At 42.3% G+C, this 23,978-nt stretch overlaps 1 protein-coding gene across 3 annotated transcripts in view; it reads left to right on the top strand.

Moving 5' to 3' along the window:
* MDGA2 (MAM domain containing glycosylphosphatidylinositol anchor 2) overlaps positions 1 to 23,978 on the top strand; it is a 647,298-nt gene that overhangs the window by 583,057 nt on the left and 40,263 nt on the right. For all 3 annotated transcript variants that reach the window (XM_037901392.2, XM_037901393.2, XM_043548875.1), the window contains one exon: positions 15,911 to 16,088. In XM_037901392.2, the coding sequence (XP_037757320.1) occupies positions 15,911 to 16,088 (178 nt within the window). The remainder of the gene's footprint in view (positions 1 to 15,910; positions 16,089 to 23,978) is intronic.

Consider the following 23,978-nt stretch of genomic DNA (forward strand, 5'->3'; position numbering starts at 1 on the left):
GTGGCCCTCTAGGGGGCCACAAGCCAATTTTAGGGGTCCACGGGGCCCTGCAGGTGAAGCCTTAAGCCCCAGCACGTTCCCTATGGGGCTGAAGCCCCAAGCCCTGTCACGCCTCCTGCTGAGCTGAAGCCCTGGTGCCTCCCTTGGAAAATAGGTGTGTGAGGTGGGTTCCAGGAAATGACCTATAAGAATTTAAGCCCTGCCTTTGATGATCTTTGTCGCTCGCCTCTGGATCCTGTCCTGTTTCTCTACAGACTTTCTATACAGTGGTGACCAAAACTGGACACAGTACTCCAGCTGAGGCCTAACCAATATTGCGTAGAGTGGTGCCATCACCTCCCGGGGCTTCCACGCTATGTCTCTGTTAATGCAACCTAAAATTGCATTTGCACCTTTTGCAACAGCATCGCATTTCTGATTCATGTTGAGGTTTTGATTCACCACAACTCCCGGATCCTCTTGAGCAGTGCTTCTGCCAAGCCAGTTATCCCCCATTCTGTATTTGTGCATTTGGTTTTTCTTCCCTATGTTTTGAAATGTAATAGGGCAGTATAATAGCCTCATGTTAACTTGGAGAGCTTCATGTTGAAAGGGAGACACCAATGATAGATAATATTGAGCAAGATTGTTAATGAAATGTAACAGCCTGCTAACTGTAAATCAGATTAGGTGCGTAGGGTATGGAAGGCCATTCCCTTTGGAGCATGTGTATAACTTAGTATTTAGCAAGGAAGAACTCATTCACATTTTTTGTTTGATTAAGGAAAAGGAATGGGATTGCTACATATCTATTTATTATTTTATGATTTATGACTACTATTATTTATTTATTATTTATTAATGTATTGATTTGAACTAAATCACTAAATGCTGCCGCAGCTACTTATGGGAATGATGCAATTCATTCATTTATATTAGCCCTCATTAACTAAAGATATGTTTGCCTGATTTATCTAAGTCAATGAAGACAATTTGTGGGTGCAATCAATAGGCCAAGAACTCTGGATGAAGAAAGCATTTAGTTTATATAAACATAACCGCGCATGTGATATAATCAATATTTAAATGTCCCATGGGATTAATTTGTCAAAAAAAACCCACTATTGGTTAAAACCTTTTAGAGGGCAGAGTGCCAGTATATTTCTTAGCAAACAATCAAAGAACAAACTGCTAATATCTTGTCCTCAACAACAGGGAGAAGGTATTTTCAGCTCGTCATAATAAAGGGATGCCAGGTGTTTACACTACACTTTCGCTGACATCAGGAAGCTGTTCTACCCTTTTTTCTTGACACCAGTGAACTAAAATTTCTAAACATTAAAAGATAACTGCAAAAAGATGTCAGTATCAAGTTGCCTTGCTTTGGAATGGTGTATACTTTGAGACGCTATGTAAAGATAATTAAATGTTAGATACAGGATAATCATAATTAATAAATGCCCGTAGGGTGATTCCACTTCTTCTCAAAGCTCTGCTAGTGTTCGTAAGCTGTTAGAGCTGCTCTTCTTGCAGTTTAGGCCATATACAGAGCTCCTTTAGTGAATTTCAGCTGGATGTAGGTTGGGCAAACTGATCTGGATGAAATAAGGAGCCTCCTCCTTCTAAAACTTCTATCCAAAAAACAATTGGAACTCAACTTCTGTTGTGTTTCAGAAACATTAGATTAATCGCTCCTCCTTCCCCGCACCCTTTCACCAGATCCTGCCATGAGCTCGGCATGGATAGACTCTTGCACCTATATGAAACTTAATTGACACTAACGTAAATATGTGACACAGGGGCTATATACTGTGTCTGCTCTGTGCTTTGAAAATGAGTTAACCTACCTGGCTGATGAGTACTTAACTATGGACAGAGCTTTCAGAAGCATTTAAATCCGCTATGGGCCCAAATTCAATTGAAAGTCAAGCCCCAAGCCTAGGATAAAATTTTCAAAAGTGCCTAACTGATTGAGGAGCATTAACACCTTTTTCAGAAGCCACTTGGGCTCCTATGGGCCTTTTGAAAATGGCACTTAGGCACTTCTGACAATTTTATTCTAGAAGATCAATGCTGATCCATCCCCCTATATTCCCCTCAGAGTTCAGAGGGATTTTTATCTTTTCTATAATATATTCTTGCATTAAAACAAATGACTGGTTGATGTAATTACTAGCTGGTATGTCCCATAAGCAGAGCTTCATGCATGCAAAGGGATCCAAGTGCCGGGAATCAGTTATGTTTACTACTGTAGCTGAACTAATTGTCAAAGCATAGTAGACGCAGTATATGACACTCTTTACAATACATTTGCTTTTCATATTTGCCATTAAAATATGTCATTGGTTTTCATTCTGGATTTCAGATGTTTGCCTTCCTTGAATGAATGTGACAGTGTGGATGTGTAGCATTGTCTAGCATGGCTAACCAGCTGTCCACATCAAGGCTTGTATTGTTAATTAACAGACCTATTTCCACTCTTGACACTGACAGAATTTTACAGGCAGTTGAATAATTATTACTTATTACATATCTCTGAAGAAGATATTTCTGGACTTAGTGGATAATGTGTTTATGCCACTGCTTAATTTCCAGAATTCCCATTGAAATTAGGTTCCTAAGTGGCTTAGGCTATTTAAAAATTTTACCCCAAATTACTAGCTTATCAAGACAAGAATTATTCAAAGTATTCCCCCTGCTCCCCACCACCAAAATTAAGTGTAATAAAATTCTCCCAACTCTAGAAAGTTATTAGCTTCAGTAAATGGCTGTAAGAAACAGATAACTAATAGCAAAACCCATATATGCTGGAAACCCAGCAATCATTGGTTCGTGCATCTAGCAACATAGTGATGATATTACAAATATTCAAAATTGTGACTAAACACCATTTTTGTGAGCCAGGTAAGGCTACCAATGTACAGTTCCTCTATTGTCTGTCCTAAGAAAGAGAAGGATTGTTTACTGTTACAAATTATCTAATATTCTCCACTCCAGAATCTATTTTTTCGTCCCCTCTTGGATTTAGCAAGATTGCAAGTTCAGAACGGAGGACTTTCCTTTAACAGCAAATAGTTTGCTTTTGTGGTACAGGCAGTTGTTTTCCTCTTCAGTGCAAAGATTGCTTTTATGTTCCCTATTTTCCCTTTGACTTTTATATAAGTCTTTTGCACCATAAGTATAAAAAGTTTCTTTTGCCAAGATAGAGAACAACAATAACTAAAGCAGAAATAAAATCAGTGTGATTTCTGTGACAAATATGGCAATTCCATGCGATATCTTTGAGATATCATACTGTTTTAGGTTTATGTATCATTGCTGGCCAGGGATTTTATATAATCCTATGGGGGAGGGTAACTGCAACTCCTCCAGGAGCTAAGAACAGTGGGAGATGATTAGGCAAATTCACTCAGGATGTAACACCTCCAGAGAGGTAACATCTCCTGGGGGAGCTCACCTAGACTCCTTCAAACTGGGTTTTCCAGAGGCTGACTGTCAGACAGAGAAAGGCCTTCTGGGATAAATAATTTGAGTTTAAAGTGACTCAAGGCCTTCTTTCTGATGCAGCAAATGGACAGGACCATCTGGCCAAGGGGAGGACCCCAAACCTTAGGGAAGGGTTGGAAGGACTGACACCGGCCAGAGCCATTGTGGAGATGAGAGGGTGATCTCCGGTAAGCTTATTAGCAGGCATGTAGGTTCTTGTATTGTTTTAACATGTTTGATGACTGTTAGCCAGGATGGACAGGAAAGGGTGTCCCTAGCCTCTGTTTGCCAGAAGCTGGGAATGGGCGACAGGGATGGATCACTTGTTGATTACCTGTTCTGTTCATTCCCTCTGGGACACCTGGCATTGGACACTGTTGGAAGACAGGATATTGAGCTAAATGGACCTTTGGTCAGATCCAGAATGGCCATTCTTATGTTCTTATGTCCGTAATGCTTTTTACTTAAGAATAAAGATGCTTATTTATAAGAAGCTGTGTGGTAAATTAACTGTGTCAATTACACTGTTTACCATCTGTGAAGGAAAAAAAGTAAAGCAGGCCTGCTTAGACAGTTTTATTTTGCTGGGGACTTCACAGTGCCGGCAGGGATCTGTGCAGCCTGGGAATAGCCCAGTCAGGGAAGGAGAGAGAAAGAGAGAGAGATGCATATCTCCACTCAGCAGACAGCTGAGGAGCTGGCAGCCGAGAGGAGGTGCCGTTGCTGGACCATGGAGGTGAAAATACAGGTGCAGTTGCCCTGAATTGTGACAATCGCCTTTTACACTTCTCATACCTGTAAATAAGTCTACAGAGCTGCTTCTCTTCCAATATATTACCTTTGCTCCATTTTATAAAAGCACTGTCCAGGCCAAATAAAATGAAACTAGATCTTACATCCCAGTTTGTAAATAGATGAGTATGTGCAGGCAAGCGAGTTCTATGTTCCCCCTCTTTCTGAATCATATTAACTCTGCTGCCTCGTCACGTGCAAGTTAAAGTGAAAAAAATATAGTCATTGGATCATGATCTGCATTGCGATCTATGGGGTACTCGGTATCCATCTTAACATACATGACTGCCAGTTCTGTCATATATAGGACCTGTAATGAATCTTGGTTAGTAGGAGCCCTTGCCTTATTCACTGAAGGGGGACCTGATCATAGTCTTCAAAAATCTTAATGGCCGTTGTAAAGAGGATGGTGATCAATTATTCTCTATGCCTACTAAAGAAAGGACAAGAAGTAATCAGCTTAATCAGAAGCAAAGTAGGTAAGACGTTAGAGACAAGTTCTCACTATAAGGATAGTTAAGCACTGAAATAAGTTATCAAGGGAGACTGCCGAATCCTTGCAATGGAAATTTTTAAGAACAGGCTAGACAAAAATCTGTCAGGGATGGTCTCTGTTTACTTGGTACTACCTCAGCACAGGGGGATGGACTAGAGGACTTCTTGAGGTCCCTTCCAGCCCTACAGTGGTATGGTTCTACCTGGCTGAAGGCAAGTGAAATGGCTAGTAGGCCTAAGACAGCCTTGGTGGAACAAAGTGAGTGACTGTCCAGGATTGCAGACAGTGATAGTCTCAGGAACAAATGTGCAGTATGATAGAACTGGTGATCTATATAAGGTGATCAAAATAAAGAATCCCCAAAAGTTGAGGCTGAAAGAATGTGAAGAATTGAAACATGCCAGCAGTAGTTTTTATTACTATGTATACTACTGAAGGATTGGGGCCCCATTGTGATAGACATTGTATACACATATAACAAAAAGACCTCCCCCATGTCAAAGAGCGTACAGTCTAACCGTTTTATTTGGTCTCTGAAAGGTTTGCTTAAAACTTGGTTAGAAGTTAGAATGCTAGTTCTGATTTGAATGCAGGGTACCAATATCAGTAATGCTGAGCTAAACTCTGTAAGAGCTCTCAATGCATCTGTCCATGAGATGCCCATTTTGATGACTAAGAGTCATAGGGTTGAATTCCCCATGCACTGCTTTGAAAATGTAGCCCTAAATCTTGTTATAATTACCCTTAACATCTTCTCTGCAGCACTCTTGTTGCTTAGCCTTCAAGGACAGCACCATCTACTTGAGACAAGGTTTATTCATTATTATGTAAAGTTTCTTGACAGATTGTGAAGGTACACAGTGTATTATGCATTATTCAGGGAATATTAAATGTCCCCATGTCCTCTGTGTTTGTTTCCACTTTACTTTCCCACACTACTAAATCACCTATGTTATGAGCATTTCATGTAGGTCGGAATTTAGCTGCAAATGTAATTGGTGTTGAATTCTACAGGGGTATGTGCTGCTTTCTTGCCTCTCCCACTCACCATGGCATACAAGTGATGTGCAGTTTATCCACTGTATTGCCCTAGTCACATTTAGCCTGGATCAGTCACTACATTTGAATTAAGGGTTTGTTTGAGCTGTGAATAGAAGAGCTACATGTGGCATAAAAACATGAACAATACAAATGATAGAAGGAACAATTCTCCGAGTGGCATAAAAGCTGATGTATGCAAATGTTTCCTTTGTAAGCTGTGTGATAGCAAAGTAACACATTCGGCAAAACTTGAATATGTCTGATATTTGTGCTATATTTATGTTCGTGGGTATCCAAACTGGGGAGAGAGATAAGAGACTGAGTGTCTGTTATGCAACGAGTGCCTCGGCTTTCATAGTTCATTTCATTAGCTCTGATCGGTGATGTAATAATTAACACCAGAAGAGCGGACATCTAGCAGACGTCTGTCAATTTGTAATTTTTTATTAAAGATGCTCATATGATCTTTTTAAAGATATGAGACAATGTCACATATTTTGTCATATGGTTATAATTATTAACAATTATTATTTACTTATTGTGGTGGCCTAGGAATCCCATTCATGACCCAAGCCCCAGGATACTAGACATTGCACAAACACGTAGGCCCATTGGTACTTAGTTGACATTTTATTAAAATTAGGTCTTTGAAGGTTGGTTATTTCCATGCTCATGAATGTGGAAGGTTAATACCACTTTCTGTATAGGGCTTGAACCTATAAGCTGCTGAGCAAGTAGCCCTCATTCAGCACTTGTCAGTGGGACCGTTCACAAGCTTAAAATTAGATTAATAAATTTCAAGGCCAGAAGGGACCACTCTGATGATCTGGTCTGACCACCTGTATAACACAGGCCAGAGAACTTCCTCCAAATAATTCCAACAGCAGATCTTTTAGAAAAACATCCAGTCTTTATTTTAAAATTGTCAATGATGGAGAAACCACCAAGACCCTTGGTAAATTATCCCAATGGTTAACCACCCTCATTGTCAAAAATTTACCTTATTTGCAGTCTGAATTTGTCTCTCTTCAACTTCCAGCCATTGGATCATGCTATACCTTGCTCTGCTATATTGAATTAAATTGAACTTACATTAAAATTGAATTAAACAATTAAATAATTGTTCCCCATGCCTCCCTCTAGTCAAAGATTTGCATGCCTTTGTAGTCCTTAGCTAGCCTAGAAGTAAGACATCAAGGAGAGCAGACGTGTAATTTTCTCCTGTATCAGAGTGATATTTGAAATACCTTACAACAGAGGAAGAATGGCTATTCTGTGTGCACTCAAATGTTTTTATGGTAAGCTTTGAATCGACAGTATAAACAGAAACAATGACAAATTTGTAGAACTGTCCAATTTGATGAACTACAGTTTGCACTTGTCCGATCTGTAATTTCCTTTCTAGCCCTAAATCCCACTCATTTTCCTCCTTTTCTAGCACTCTGACAGTCATAAAGTCGACAGTTTTATGACCGTGCATGTGTTCGGTCCCTTCTCAGCAGGCAGAGACTGATTCAGATCAATTCTTTGCAATTCAAGACAACTTGGTCTTTTCTGCAAAGTTCTGTGTGGTGGTGTTCATGCAGCAGCAGCCTACTAAGCCCAGGTCTACACTAGGAGTTGAGGTCGAATTTAGCAGTGTTAAATTAATTTAACCCTGCACCCGTCCACACGACGAAGCCTTTTTTTTCAACTTAAAGGGCTCTTAAAATCGATTTCCTTACTCCACCCCCGACAAGGGGATTAGCGCTGAAATCGGCCTTGCCGGGTCAAATTTGGAGTACTGTGGATGCAATTAGATGGTATTGGCCTCCGGGAGCTATCCCAGAGTGCTCCATTGTGACCGCTCTGGACAGCACTCTCAACTCAGATGCACTGGCTAGATAGACAGGAAAAGGCCCGCGAACTTTTGAATTTCAATTTCCTGTTTGGCCAGTGTTGCAAGCTGCAGGTGAGTGCAGAGCTCATCAGCAGAGGTGACCATGATGGAGTCCCAGAATCGCAAAAGAGCTCCAGCACGGACCGAACGGGAGGTACGGGATCTGATCGCTGTATGGGGAGAGGAATCCGTGCTATCAGAACTCCGTTCCAGTTTTCGAAATGCCAAAACATTTGTCAAAATCTCCCAGGGCATGAAGGACAGAGGCCATAACAGGGACCCGAAGCAGTGCCGCGTGAAACTTAAGGAGCTGAGGCAAGCATACCAGAAAACCAGAGAGGCAAACGGCCACTCCGGGTCAGAGCCCCAAACATGCCGCTTCTATGATGAGCTCCATGCCATTTTAGGGGGTTCAGCCACCACTACCCCAGGCATGTTATTTGACTCCTTCAATGGAGATGGAGGCAACACGGAAGCAGGTTTTGGGGACGAGGAAGATGATGATGATGAAGTTGTAGATAGCTCACAGCAAGCAAGTGGAGAAACCAGTTTTCCGACAGCCAGGAACTGTTTCTCACCCTGGACCTGGAGCCAGTACCATCCGAACCCACCCAAGGCTGCCTCCCGGACCCGCCAGGCGGAGAAGGGACCTCTGGTGAGTGTACCTTTTAAAATAGTATACATGGCTTAAAAGCAAGCATGTTTAATGATTAATTTGCCCTGGCATTCACGGCTCTCCTGGATGTACTCCCAAAGCCTTTGCAAAAGGTTTCTAGGGAGGGCAGCCTTATTCTGTCCACCATGGTAGGACACTTTACCACTCCAGGCCAGTAGCACATACTCAGGAATCATTGTACAACAAAGCATTGCAGTATATGTTTGCTGGTGTTCAAACAACATCTGTTCTTTATCTCTCTGTGTTATCCTCAGGAGAGTGGTGATATTCATGATCACCTGGTTGAAATAGGATGCTTTTCTTAAGGGGACATTCAGAGGTGCCTGTTCCTGCTGGGCTGTTTGCCTGTGGCTGAACAGAAATGTTCCCCACTGTTAGCCACAGGGAGCGGGAAGGGGTGAGGGGCTAGCCACGTGGGGGGAGGCAAAATGCGACCTTGGAATGAAAGCACATGTGCTATGTATGTAATGTTAACAGCAAGGTTTACCATGAAAGAGTGTACCCATTGTCCTATAAAATGTCTCTTTTTAAATACCACTGTCCCCTTTTTTTCTCCACCAGCTGCATGTGTTTCAAGGATCACAGGATCTTCTCCTTCCCAGAGGCTAGTGAAGATTAGAAGGTGAAAAAAAAAGCACTCGCAATGAAATGTCCTCTGAGCTCATGCTGTCCTCCCACACTGACAGAGCACAGACGAATGCGTGGAGGAAGACAATGTCACAGTGCAGGAAAGCACAAAATGACCAGGAGGAGAGGTGGCAGGCTGAGGAGAATAAGTGGCGGGCTGAAGAGAGGGCTGAAGCTGAAAGGTGGCGGCATCATGATGAGAGGAGGCAGGATTCAATGCTGAGGCTGCTGGAGGATCAAACTAATATGCTCCAGCATATGTGTTACCCTTCTGCCTGTCAGGGTTGGCAGCAACAAGGGCCGGGTTCAGTATCTAGGGATTCCATTCCAATAACACAATGCAAAACCGGCTCGAGCCCCAACCCAGTGACCTGGAACAAATATACCACCCCCGCTGGGCGCCTCCAAGAGGCAATACTTCCCCTCTCACAAGCGCATAGTCTGAGTGTAGCAAAAAGCCTTTTAATAACAGAGAGAAACAATGCGGCATTATGTTGGGGAAACACCACCAACAGGATTCATAACACAACCCATGAGCAAAAAACCCACCCCAAGCAAATTGGGGCGTGTCCTTTCCCTTTAGTTCTTGAGTCCAGCAACCCAAAATCACCCGAAGTCCCACAACCCAAAAGACTCTGTCCCTGGTCAGGGCAGCCCCAGAGTTCAAAAGTTTATCTGCAGAGTTTTACCTCCCAACCTAGGTGGAAATGGGGTGGGGAGTAAGGGGCACCTTACGTGGTCCAAAGCTGATGGCCCCACCTCTCCATGGGGCTCCGCTCTGCCAACCGCCCCCATGAGCTGCTCCAGGCATCCAACAAACCGCCCTGCTCCACCAGCTGCTCTGCTCGTCGTCCCGCAAACTGCTCCACCATATATCTTCAGGTTCCCCCACTACTTAACAGAACACTCAGTGATTTCAGCTCTTAGGAAGTTTAGCTCTTTCCTGATTTCAGCTTGTAGTAGGGGAGCCTCAGTGCTGGTGCAGCATTTGCCCAAAGCGAATTCAGCTCAGCAGCCTGTAACTTGACTCCTAATGGAATCAAAATTAGCTCTGATATTCCACAGGAGAGAGGAGGAAGCGCAATTCGCATGTAAGGCCCTCACCAAGGGGCCCATGCCACCAAGTATTAATACCTGTCCCCAGCCTCTCTCAGTTCACAGCGTTTTGGAACCCATGTCCCTTGCCTAGCGAGTGCTACTTAGTTGATGGCGAGTCCCTCCATCATAACAAAAGGCCAAGTACAGTTCCACTGTCCTTGATTCCCATAATCAGGGTAATAACAATTTATTCTTCCTGTCCCAATAACAGAGACACTGGGGATCCCACAGCAGCCAAAGTGACCATTTGGGCAGCTATGGCCTCATTCTAGGCGGGGTGGGTGTGCCTATGCAAATGAGATCGGTCCCTGAAGTTCTTTTCCACAACTTGCCACACCTCACCACCAGATGTCAGGATGGAGCTCATCCTGACTCTGCTTACATCTGGTTGAGCTGCAGGAAAGGCAGCTGGAGCACAGACCGCCGCTACAGCCCCTGTGTAACCAACCGTTCTCCTCCCAAGTTCCATAGCCTCCTCATCCAGACGCCCAAGAATGCGGTGGGGGGGCCTCCGGCCACCCAGCCACTCCACCCCAGAGGATTGCCCAAGCAACAGAAGGCTGGCATTCAATAAATTTTAAAGTTTTAAACTTTTAAAGTGCTGTGTGGCCGTGTCCTTCCCTTCTCCACCACCCCTTCCGGTGCTTCTCTCCTCCACCTCCCCTCCCGGGCTACCTTGGCAGTTATCCCCCTATTTGTGTGATGAATTAATAAAGAATGCATGAATGTGAAGCAACAATGACTTTATTGCCTCTGCAAGTGGTGATCGAAGGGAGGAGGGGAGGGTGGTTAGCTTACAGTGAAGTAGAGTGAACCAAGGGGTGGGGGGTTTCATCAAGGAGAAACAAGCAGAACTTTCACACCATAGCCTGGCCAGTCATGAAACTGGTGTTCAAAGCTTCTCTGATGTGCACCACGCGCTCCTTTTCTCTTCTAACCGCCCTGCTGTCTGGCTGCGCGTAACCAGCGGCCAGGCGATTTGCCTCAACTTCCCACCCCGCCATAAATGTCTCCCCCTTACTCTCACAGATACTGTGGAGCGCACAGCAAGCAGTAATAACAGTGGGAATATTGGTTTCGCTGAGGTCTAACCAAGTCAGTAAACTGCGCCAGCGTGCTTTTAAACGTCCAAATGCACATTCTACCACCATTCTGCACTTGCTCAGCCTGTACTTGAACAGCTCCTGACTACTGTCCAGGCTGCCTGTGTATGGCTTCATGAGCTGTGGCATTAAGGGGTAGGCTGGGTCCCCAAGGGTACATATAGGCATTTCAAGATCCCCAACGGTTATTTTCTGGTCTGGGAATAAAGTCCCTTCCTGCAGCTTTTGAAAAAGACCAGAGTTCCTGAAGATGCGAGCGTCATGTACCTTTCCCGGCCATCCCACGATGATGTTGGTGAAATGTCCCTTGTGATCCACCAGTGCTTGCAGCACTGTTGAAAAGTACCCCTTGTGGTTTATGTACTCGCCGGCTTGGTGCTCCGGTGCCAAGATAAGGATATGGGTTCTGTCTATGGCTCCACCACAGTTAGGGAATCCCATTGCAGCAAAGCCATCCACTATGACCTGCACATTTCCAAGGGTCACTACCCTTGATATCAGCAGATCTTTGATTACGTTGGCTACTTGCATCACAGCAGCCCCCACAGTAGATTTGCCCACGCCAAATTGATTCCCGACGGACCGGTAGCTGTCTGGCATTGCAAGCTTCCACAGGGCTATCGCCACTCGCTTCTCAACTGTGAGGGCTCCGCTCATCTTGGTATTCATGCACTTCAGGGCAGGTGAAAGCAAGTCACAAAGTTCCATGAAAGTGCCCTTATGCATGCGAAAGTTTCGCAACCACTGGGAATCATCCCAGACCTGCAACACTATGTGGTCCCACCAGTCTATGCTTGTTTCCCGGAATCAGAATCGGCGTTCCACCGCATGAACCTGCCCCATTAGCACCATGATGCCCACATTGCCAGGGTCCATGCTTTGAGAGAAGTCTGTGTCCATGTCCTCATCACTCTCGTCACCGCGCTGACGTCGCCTACTCGCCCGGTTTCACTTTGCCAGGTTCTGGTGCTGCATATACTGCTGGATAAGGCATGTGGTGTTTAATGTGCTCCTAATTGCCAAAGTGATCTGAGCGGGCTCCATGCTTGCCGTGGTATGGCGTCTGCACAGGTAACTCAGGAAAAAAGGCACGAAACAATTGTCTGCCGTTGCTTTCACAGAGGGAGGGCCTGACGACATGTACCCAGAACCACCCGCGACAATGTTTTTTGCCCCATCAGGCATTGGGATCTCAACCCAGAATTCCAATGGGCGGCGGAGACTGCGGGAACTGTGGGATAGCTACTCACAGTGCAACATTCCGGAAGTCGACGCTAGCCTCGGTACTGTGGAAGCTCTCCGCCGAGTTAATGCACTAAATGCACTTAGAGCATTTTGTGTGGGGACGCACACAATCGACTATATAAAAACGATTTCTAAAAAACTGACTTCTATAAATTTGACCTGATTTCGTAGTGTCGACAAACCCTCAGACTAATTACAAACAAAGAGCTGCATTGCCACATTTTGTTTAAGTAAGTTACACAGGAGCAACAAGACATGCAGAGAAAGATGTTTCCGTATAACGTTAATTTTAGTTTGCCTTTACTGGAATATATAATCAATTTTGAGAGTGAAAGACCCTTTTTCCCTGTCTGATCCAGGCACAGGAAAGGACTAATTAGACTACGTCTCTTCACGGCTGCAGTTTAAAACCAGCCTTTCTTGTGGTAGTCATTTGTCATAAGCTACTATGAAATTGCTGCTTTTGCTGCTGTACTCTGCCTTAGCTGCTGGTTTCTACTGACAGACCCCCACGAATGCACAGATCATGTGTTAATGGGCTTCTGGACACTGCTATGACATCAATAATCTTTCTCCCGCAGCAGCTCCCATTGCAAAGCTACCTTTTCGGTGGAGAGCATTGTCGTAAGAGGACGTATTTTAACAAGTAGAGTGCCATATACTGTACACACAGCATTTGTAATAAATAGCAGAACTTCAACCGTTAATAGAAAATACTGCTCCTCTTATGTATACTTTGTTTTAAACCTTTCAGTCTCTCTCTCCTTCCATCTTTTTCTTAATTGACCACCATTGTTTTTATTCCCCCCCCTCCGCCCAGCATTTCACACGTGCATACCTTAACTCGGGAGCAGTCCCACTGAAGCCTAAACATGAGCAGGGTCAGAACCTTAGCGTGAGATTTTTCCAAAGTGCTCAGCATTGGCCTAACTCAGTTCCCTCGGAATCTAATGTTCTGCCCCCACGGTCTTCAATGGAGGCAGAAAAAGCTAATGGCTTCCCATCCTTCCTTTCGAATTTTCTTACTTTCTGTTGGTTCGTCAACCTTATTTTTATCTGAGGTGGGCTTGTGTTGTATGTTTAATAATAGACCAGTCTTGTTTTCTTTTCCGTAGATGCAGATATAAACCTTCCAGTCAATGTTTTAATTTTGCTTTTCACATCATTCGCTGGAATCAAATTTGATGCTTTAGCAGCTTATGTCCCCAACTATTTCAGTATACCCTTTTCTAACAGCTTTGAATTAAAAATCTGGAAAAAGAGGGGGGGTGTTGTTTTTAATAAACATGAAGTTCTATAATCGCAAGTTTGTAATAATTAATGACATCAGTGCACCTGCCAAGCAGAATCAGTGGAGTAGAACATCTCATTATAACAGCATAGTACCTGCAGAGTTCCTTTGGGATGGATAGTAAATATTTAATGATTTGTTCTTTTTAGCCTGGAGAGAATGCCTGTAATAAGCCAGTGTCTCTTCAGGTAATATTGAAATATCCAATAACTTTGCTACCCAACATGAGTACACTTTGAGTGTTTCTGGTCATTAATAAACCACTTAAAGCATGAAGGAACTAATGTGGCATTCAGTATTTATTAAACTTTCTCTCTATTTAGATTTTTCGTCTCTTGGTCAAGTGCATTGAAAATGACAAAGTTTATTGATTTAGATGTTATAACTCCTGTACACTCTATGAAGTGTAAATATATACAGCTCCTCCTTATTTGCTTCATATTGACGTTTCATTGTTCTTTTCAGTTCATCCACCTTTCTGAGGTGACTAGGGCTGTTAATAATTGTGGAGTCTGTTCCTATGCAGTGCTGAGTGTCCTCAACTCCTGTTGACTTATGGTGTAATTCTACTGTGAAGTGTGACATTGTAGGGTCATGTAATTGTCTCTCAATTATTTCCATGTCAGATGTGCTCATTGTACAACTAAAAGACATTTCCTTCTAACTGCCAACTCTGCAAACTCACTCTGAGAGTCAAGCTGGGTAATTCCCTTCTTACTCATCGACAAAGTGGTAAAGCCCTGGGAGCCATACTGTGCTCTGTTACTCCTGAACCTTCTCATTATCTTCAGTTCTGCCCCAGGTGACACATGGGCAACATCATTACCGTGAATGGGGATGCAGAGGGGCACCTGACTGGGCCTGAAGGAGCAATGCTCTTGACAAGGAGGAATGGAACTCCGCTCACTCTGCCATGGCTGAGAGCTCTGCAGGCAGAAAAGGAGTAAGGAGAGCTGGCCTAAAAGCGGGAATCCCTTTCCTCAAAAATGTTCATGTTTTTGAATAAAAGTTTCATCCTGAAGCAGGGACGAAGCGTTAAAAAGGCAAAATAGTCACAGAAAGGGGTTTCAGGAAAACTCCATTTCAGGAGACCAGAAACTGAAATTTTCAGCTTTCCAGCTGTCTTCAGGCGCTCTAACTCCATGCCACCCCTCCAGCTCCAGGAGTCAGAGAGGCATTGCCCATCCCCTGGAGATTAGGGGGAAGTGAGAAGGCAGAGCACCCAGTTCTGTTCCACTCCATCCCCTGGAGCTGAGAGCAAGGCAGGAAAACTTGCCTGTGTTTTGTCACGTCTGTAATAGATTCGGCAGAACATTTCACTCTATCAAATTGGCACTTTCCAACAAAACTGAGTTTCATAGAAAATTTCCAAGCAGTTCTAGGCAAAGGAACTTACTTTTGTCACTGCAGTCAGCTGGTGTGATTTGAAATACACATTGGGAGAATGTCTACCAGGCACAAAGGTGTCTTCATATGTAGTCTCTTTTCAGGATACAGCCACACTGTGAATGGACGTCAAGGACTATAAGTACCCACAAATTTGGGACCTTTGAGTGCATCAGCTGAACGGGAGATTTTTAAAAGAGGGCACATTTTAAACATTCTTTAACCTGCTTCTCTCAGTTAAATCTAGAACTTAAGGCCGGAATTTCAAAGGTATCTAGGTGCCTAACAATGCAAGGAGGTGCTAGCGGGATTTTCAAAAGCATCTACACGCCTATTTGCAGTTTTAGGCAACTAATTTCTTTTAAAACTCTGGTCCTTAGTGCCTTGCATTAGGCCTCTTTCCCTGATGTGTTAGAAAATTTTTAAGATGGAAAAACTGAAAATGCGTGGTTGCTTTCATGGTACTCTGAAAGACCTGTAGTTATGTGATATTTGATAGGAGCAGATGTGGTACAACACAGAATGCAATGAGGAGTTTGATGCATAGGAAAGGTAGGTGGAGAGAATGGAAGTAACTTATTTGCCCGCAGATTGCAAAGGTCCGTTATCTCTGCAACCTCAATTAAAAGATCCATTAGTTATAAAAAATGGGGCTTTTATGTGTTAGGTGGCATAGGAAAGATTTTGTGTTCTTATCTAGAGCTAATCAAGCAAATGAAGGTTCTGCAGACCACTGTGCTCCATTTCCAGAATGAAAGGGTGGCAGTTTGTGCCAAAAGCTCCAATCTTTCCATGATTCTTCTGATTTCAGGCTGGACAACAGCGTTGGTGGGAACAGGAGATCACGGTAAACGGAAACATTCAGAAAGGAGAGTTAATTACATACAACCTGACTGAGCTGATCAAGCCAGAGGCCTATGAAGTCCGCCTAACTCCCATCACCAGATTTGGGGAGGGAGATTCAACCATTCGTGTCATCAAATATAGTGGTAAGGAGACGTTATGGTAACAGGAGACATACTGGAATATGGGTCACACAGTTAAATGTAACTTGTAATGTGCAGTTAAGAGCAAAATTTAGTTCCTGTCACTGTAAGCTGCATAATCATGCTCAAAGAGTAATTATCAATGGTCCGATGCCAAACTGATGGATTATATCTAGTTAGGTCTTGCAGGGGTCTGTTCTGGGTCCAGTACTGTTCAATATTTTCATTAATACCTTGGATAGTGGAGTGCAGAAGACACTTTTAAAATTTGCAGATGTCACTAACCAGGGAGGGGTTGCTAGCATTTAGAAGGACAGGATTAGAATTCAGAACAACCTTGACAAATTGGTGAATTGGTCTGAAATAAACAAGGTGAAGATCAATAAAGACACATGCAAAGTACTACACATAGGAAGAAAAAAAATCAAATGGACAAATACAAAATGGTGAACTAGGCAGTAGTACTGCTTAAAAAGGATCTGGGGTTATCATGGATCACAAATTGAATATGAGTCAACAATGTGATGCAGTTGTGAAAAAGTAATATCATCCTGGGGTGTATTAACAGGAGTGTTGTAGGTAAGACAGGAGGTAATTGTCCTGCTCTACTTGGCACTGGTGAGATCTCAGCTGAAGTATCGTAACCAATCCTAGGTGCCACACTTTGGGAAAGATGTGATCAAATTAGAGAGAATCCAAAGGAGAGCAACAAAAATTATAAAAGGTTTGGAAAACCTGACCTATGAGGAAAAGCTTAAACAAACAAACGAACAAACAAACAAAAAGCTGGCCATGTTTAGTCTTGAGAGAAGAAGACTGGGGAGAAGCTGATAAGTCGTTAAATATTTTAAAGATTGCGATAAAGAGGATCGTGATCAGTTGTTCTCCATGTCCACGGAGGGTAGGACAAGTACTGATGAGCTAAATCTGCATCCAGGGAGATTTAGGTTAGATATTAGGAAAAGCTTTCCAACTATAAGGATAGTTAAGCTCTGGAACAGGCTTCCAAAGGAGGTTGTGGAATCCCCATCATTAGAAGATTTTAAGAACAGATTGGACAAATATCTGACAGGGATGGCCTGGGTTTCCTTAGTCCTGCCTCCGCACAGGGGGCTGGACAATGACCTCTCAAGGTCCTATCCAGTCCTACATTTCTATGACACTATGAAATTGAACAAATAGGTAGAATTATGTCTAAGGCCCCGATCCAGCAATTAGATCGTCACAGGCAGAGCCTTGTGCCTGCAGGAAGGGTGCTGCTCTGCGTAGAGCTGGGCCGCTATAGCATTTTCGATTTCCCTGGAAATTCCACAATCTCCATTTTCTTCCCCATTCCAAAGTGGAACAAAGCTCCCGCCCCCGCAAATTGAAATTTCTCATGAAACACAATTCAGAAGAAAACATTCTGAGTAGATTGAAACATTTCGTCTAGGTAAAATCTAGATACTTTGTTCCATTTTCAACCTTTTAAAACTTTTTTTTATAGAAAAACAATGAAGTTCATTGCAAAAAGTTGTTTCAAAACAAAATGTAAACATTCCTTTCAGATTTCAGAGGAGCAGCCGGGTTAGTCTGTGTCCGCAAAAAGAAAAGGAGTACTTGTGGCACCTTAGAGACTAACAAATTTATTTGAGCATAAGCTTTCATGAGCTACAGCTCACCTCATCGGATAAATTGGTTAGTCTCTAAGGTGCCACAAGTCCTCCATTCCTTTCAGAAAATGTCAGGGCGTTTCATTTTGGAACTTTTTCTAAGAAACATGTTGTCAAACTTGACACTTTTTTAAACATTTCAGTTTTGATGAAAACAGCTTCTTTTACTCACAAAATGTTTCAACCACAAAATTCCAAGGAGCTCTAGTTCAGGGCAAGTGCAAACGTCTTCCCACAGTGACCCGCAGATGTCATGTGGGCACAGAAGACTGCCCACATGAATCTAGTCGGGTTTTGGATTGCTGTAGCCTTTGTTTTATGGAAATCTCCAAATATTGCCAACGTTTGACTCTTAGACCTGCACAAAAACCTTAGTTTTTTTGTGAATATTTGTTTAATGAATTGAATTCTCTTTTCCTGTTTGTTTCCCTTTTGTGTTCACTTTCTGTAAATATCATAATGAAAGGACAATATGCTCATGTGGAGTATCAATACGGAACTCAGTGGAGCTGGGCCAAAATAATACCAGCTGAGGACCTGGCCCAATGACTGGAAGGATTTTTAACTGAAAAAAATGAAGTAAATTTAAGCACATATTGGAGGAGCTTTGTAAGAAGGGAATTTAAAAGTTTGGAAACGCAAGTGTGAACATTAGAACCCTGATTCTCTGTTACCCTCGTCCAAACAGGGAACAGATGGCATGTGATGTGTCGAGTCACAACTAGGCAACGTAATTTCGAGACGCTCTAGCAGCTAGCTAGCACAATGGCCAGAGCTATATAAAAACATCAGAGAGCTCCATTTTGAATACCAACTATAATAGACGGCTCAGAGGCAATCTGCAGACCAAGAATTACTCCTGGAAATTAGTTGTCAAATAATTTTGAATAATGAACCGGTCTGAGAAAATTGTAAGCGGCTTGTGCACAATTCATGAAAAGAAAAAGACGCTACATTTATCAAAAACATTATTCATGATCAATTATTAGCTCTGCCACGCTCAATTCCAGTGCAAATAATTTAATAGTGTGTTAATATCAACCAAAGAAATGAAGTGAGACACCCCAAAATATTGATTCCACAGGCACATATTTGTACTTTCCAATTCCGGATAGTTACCTGCTCACAAGATGAGCCAAGCTTAGGGGTTTTGCATTTTGCAGAAAGTAGTTGTCTAAGCAATGTATTTGTGTCCCAAGGTATGAACTAATCAAAGCTTAGGTCACTTAGGTCTCCTGAGTCCCAGGCTAGCTGCTTAACTCCTGGATCATCCTTCCTCTTCCTGACAGATGCAAAGAGCAGCATCCAGCTTATGGGTGGTTAGTTCATCTCCCCTTTGGCTCATCTGGCAGTGCCTGTAGCCTGTGGAGCACAAGAGGTTGTTTCAAGTATTAGCTGTGGCAGTGTGCTAGAGGCATACACACCACACGCCCCACAAGGTCACTTGCTGAATTCAGGATTTTGCTGACTTGTTAAGTCAACTGAAGTGTCTAGCCCTGCACTGGCAGAAACACCTCCTTCCTGCAACAGAAATGGCATGTTTCTGCTGGAGGGAATTTTGTTCTCAGATCTGTCACTAATACAGATTTGAATGAAATACACACGCATTTCAAATGTGCTGATGAAGTACCTGTTGCAAAATCAAACCACCCAGCAGAAAACAAGCCGTTTGCATTCTATGCAAGATGGGTACATTAGTTTTGGAGCGCGATTCAGCGCTATTGATGCCGGTATCTGCAACTTTGCAGTTTTAAAGATCATGAATAGGCTGCAAATCAACAGGATAAATCTCAAGTTGCTTTCCTTTAAAGTAGAACTCAAGATAGTTAACCCTTCATGCACTTCAAACATGGGGTGTGTCTGAGCACCATTATCATGACAATTGTCTCAGCACACCTATTATAAAGCTTTATTTCCAAGGTGTACTAGATTCAGCCATAAAATAATGAGATCTCACACATTTATCCCAGTGTAGTGTTTAACCTCAAAATGCTTGATTCCTAGAGATGTTGTTAACAGGCTGACAGGATGCATTTCACAGCAGCAAGTCCACATAAATGTAGATGATAAACCGTAAATATTTATCCAGGAATTAAAATAAAAGCAGAGGGAACGTGGCTAGAAAGGACAATTAAGGTAACAATTTGCAAAGCTCTTTTCACTGCAAATGTTTGTTCTTTGGGGCATCTGGCCAAGCAGGGACACATTGGAATCGTAAGATTTTCAATATACTTTTAATCAAGTGTGTGTTGAGTTGCATTCTGTCTCCAAGAGGAACATATCCTGGATTCCAACAGTGTCAGCCTATGTTTCTCACATCATCTCTTTGTACATTTCTTATTGAAACATACTGTAGGTTTAATTCTCACACTAATATATTAGTATTCCATTGTGAGCTCTATGATTGGTAACCTACAGCTCTTAGTGTATTATATATTTATCATCAGGCTAATTATATTTTTACTCACTTTTTATTTTATCCAGGATAAAATGCAGATCAGACTCATTTTAATTAGAGATGCTAGAGCTGTTTGCTGCATCTTTCTTTGAACTGAGCTGAAACAGGTGTACAGAGGGGGAACAGAAGGGCAGTGCACAACTTAAATCCTACTTTGAGGGCTTACATTGGGTTTAAATAGTGTATCATTAGAACATAAGAACGGCCATACTGGGTCAGACCAAAGGTCCATCTATCCCAGTATCCTGTCTGCCGACAGTGGCCCATGTCAGGTGTCCCAGAAGGAATGAACAGAACAGAGAATCATCAGGTGATCCATCCCCTGTACTGTCTGTGTGTTGACTCCACATAGAGCCAGTTTCACCCTTTAAGAGTTGTTGGAAAGTTTTCAAGAATCAACAAGCAATTTTCATCATGTCTTTTGCTTCTGTGCCCTCATGAGTTATAGAAATTGATTTCCTCTCAGTGCTTCTGGCAGAGATAGCAGACTTCTGGCTACCAGCAAAGAGTTAAAATGTGAAACTCTAGTTTCATAAAAATTGAGAGACATGCGTGAAAAAATATATCCAGTTTGCAGAGGCAGTATGTTGTTTCAGAGGTAGAGTATCTATAATTCTGTAGTTTTGCATTGGTTAAAAAGCTGTCAGTGAACTACAGAAAAGTAAAAACAGAACAGACTGATTTTAAATGCACCGTTTACTGGGACCGGGGCCTGGATCCTGCAAGAGTCCAACAGCCCTCACTTCCCATTGACTTAAACCAGGAGCCTATTGGGTTAGTGCACCAACTTTCCCTCCTTCCGCCTAAATCCAAACCCTATCATAGGTTACAAGTACAAATTACCTTGGCAGCTTGAACGTAACTCCCCATTTTGCAAAGCTTTCCAATATATCGCACAATTTAACACAGGTAGTATTATCTGCTCAAAGGAAAACTCAGGGTTGGAATCCCTAAGATATTGCAAGTCCCAGGACTCAGGTATATTGCCAGATGTTTGTATAATATGCACCAGTACTATGCACGTCTCAAGTACTATCAATCCCTCTCTTTCCCAAGCATTCTTTTCCATTCCCAGAGCTTTAAAATGTAAACAAATGTATGATTTTGGTGTGCTGTTCGATCTCCCGACGACTTCAAAAGGTCTGTATTTTATTATCAGGTGGCGGTAGTCATTCCACAGGTAAGGCTTGCATCAGGCTGACATTAAAAAGCCCTATTTTCAAAACCCCTCTAAATTTTTATTGAAGCATCTGATTTGTCTTTAAATAGGTATGCTTGACTTAGGCTAGAATAAGCGTTTTTAAAGAGATCTGTGGTAAATTGGGGATTGAAGGGCTAACTCTTCAACAAGTGCAAATAGACATACCACCACTGGCTTGTCTTCACTATGGGGGTAAGTCGACCTAAGTTACGCCACTCCAGCTACATGAATAATGCAGCTGGAGTTGATGTAGCTTAGGTCAACTTACCCCGGTGTCTTCACCACACTGCATCAGTGGGAGATGCTCTCCAGTTGACTTCCCTTACTCTTCTCGGAGAGCTGGAGTACCGGCATTGAGCAGAGAGTGCTCTGCTGTCCATTTAGCGGGTCTTCACTAGACCCACTAAATCGATCCCTGCTGCATCGATTGCAGCAGGGTCGATCTCCCCGAGTGAAGACCAGCCCTTAGTGAAGCTATGCTGGTTTGCACGAGCTGGAGATCTAGCCCAAAGAGTATTATATGCTAGGTGATCATAATTTTCCTGTGTTTTCAAAATATTCCCATTCAAAATAATGCAGTCCATCATGAAATTTCCACCCGCAGTTTCTCAGCTGCTTTATAACCACACATTTGTACAGGTCTGCAGGCAATGAAGTAAAACATAATTTTTACAGATGAAATTTTCTCATTATGAGTTGGATCCATCTCTGGCCTGGAAAGTTAGCACCATCAGTGAATTTGCCACTGAAGATATCCCCATCAGCAAGTTCATTGCTGAACAACTGGAATAACTGTATGGACATATATTGAGATTAATATTTTTCATGTTTATATCTGTTGATGTTGTGGCATTCCTTGTTGCCTTTTACCATTTTAAATATTAAACAGTGAAAAATCTGCATTTCATCTACAAATGCACAAGTTGTGTCACAGTTGTTCGTGGCTACAACGAATGCACTGGAATGTGAACATATTCTGGTGACGTCTATATTTACTATCAAATAGGATGAAGTTAATCTAATATGGGAGTAGTTACAGAGCACAGCACAGCGTGAATGAAACCAGCAACTGCAGATTAACATTTACATCGCTCCAATACAAACACATGCAACTTTCAATGAGCTTTTCTGTTAGGAGCTGTTTGAATGAATGTCCGAAATGTGGAAACTATATGATTAGGAAAATCTCAGTGATGTGTTTTTTAAAAAATATCTTCGCCTCCTAACCCATACTTTTAGGTATAGACAAAAAAAGGGAAAACACGCTAGTACCTGGATACTATCAATCAAAAGTGCGTACACATGCTTTGTTTTCCACCTTCTCTCCACTGTGGCATGGAGAAAAGAAAAATCGGCATAGTATGAATGATATGATTGACGAATCACTTATTAGATGCATATATTATTCTGCAAGAGAACATTCAGTGCACCAAGTAAACACAATCACATCAATTTAAATAGCACTAATCGACTGTGTAGGCTAGTGCAGTACAAATATGTCTTGTAGTAACAATTTTAAAGATCATCTTCATCATTTCACATAAATCCATGTAGGCTGGTATGGTAAAAGGCAACTATAAAATCTCTGAATGTTCAGTAACTCCACTTCAAATCTGAACACACACTTTCTTTATACATCTTCCTATGTAAAAAAAAATTATAATAATTCTTAAGCAGCAATTAAAGTTGCAAACGGAGCTGCTTCTTACCACTCCAAAAGCAATGGGCAGTATTTCTTCAGTGTATTTAGAATGGGACTCCTGATACACCTGTACACAACAAGAATGGTCTGCCATATGAGGCTGTCAGTTACTACTCCAACACTTAAATTTCCATAGGCTAAATGTTATTTTTTTAAAAAATAGTGACTTTTCTGTAGGTTAGAAAAGTATATCACTATTGCACGCCTTGGTCCTGAGATCAGCTCAGACCCCAGATGGGTGCAAAGATCCAGCCTCATGGATCCAGTTTCAGGATTGGGACCTTATATAAGAAGATTACAGAGCAGCACTACAGCACAAAATTAAGACCATTTTTGGGGTGCGCAAACAGAAAATTCCAGTACGCGGGTGTGTGTTAAAAGGAGCATGTTAAGTTAGGTGTTACAATTAATAGGGCAGATTGTCAGCCATGACTGGTTTCTTTTGTGTCTCTTAGCTTAATTGGCTTAATATTCCCTTTCTCCTTTTTTTTGCCCTTCGTATTGAGATTTCATGTTCTTTGGAGCAAGGGCTCTCTCTAACCACGTGTATGTGGATTGCCTAATACTATCAGATCCTGGGGGCCTTTATGCACTATTGTAATATGAGCTGATCAGGAAATTTTCAACAAACCATTTTTTCACTGAAAAATGCCAGTTTGTCTAAAAAAACCGTCCTCTTTGAAGAACAGGATCCATTTCAATGACTGTCCCTACTGGAAAAGGTTTTGGGTAAAATCTCATTTCCACATTTTCAAATTGGGAAGTTTTGGAGGTTTCAGTTGAAACAACTTTTCATTTAAAAAATTTAGTAAATTTAGACTAAAAAATGTTTTTAAAAAGAGAGAGAAAAGTCAGAATCAAAACCAAACATTTTGATTGA

This window comes from Chelonia mydas, chromosome 6 (assembly GCF_015237465.2).
Source record: "Chelonia mydas isolate rCheMyd1 chromosome 6, rCheMyd1.pri.v2, whole genome shotgun sequence".
NCBI classification, from domain to species: domain Eukaryota; kingdom Metazoa; phylum Chordata; order Testudines; family Cheloniidae; genus Chelonia; species Chelonia mydas.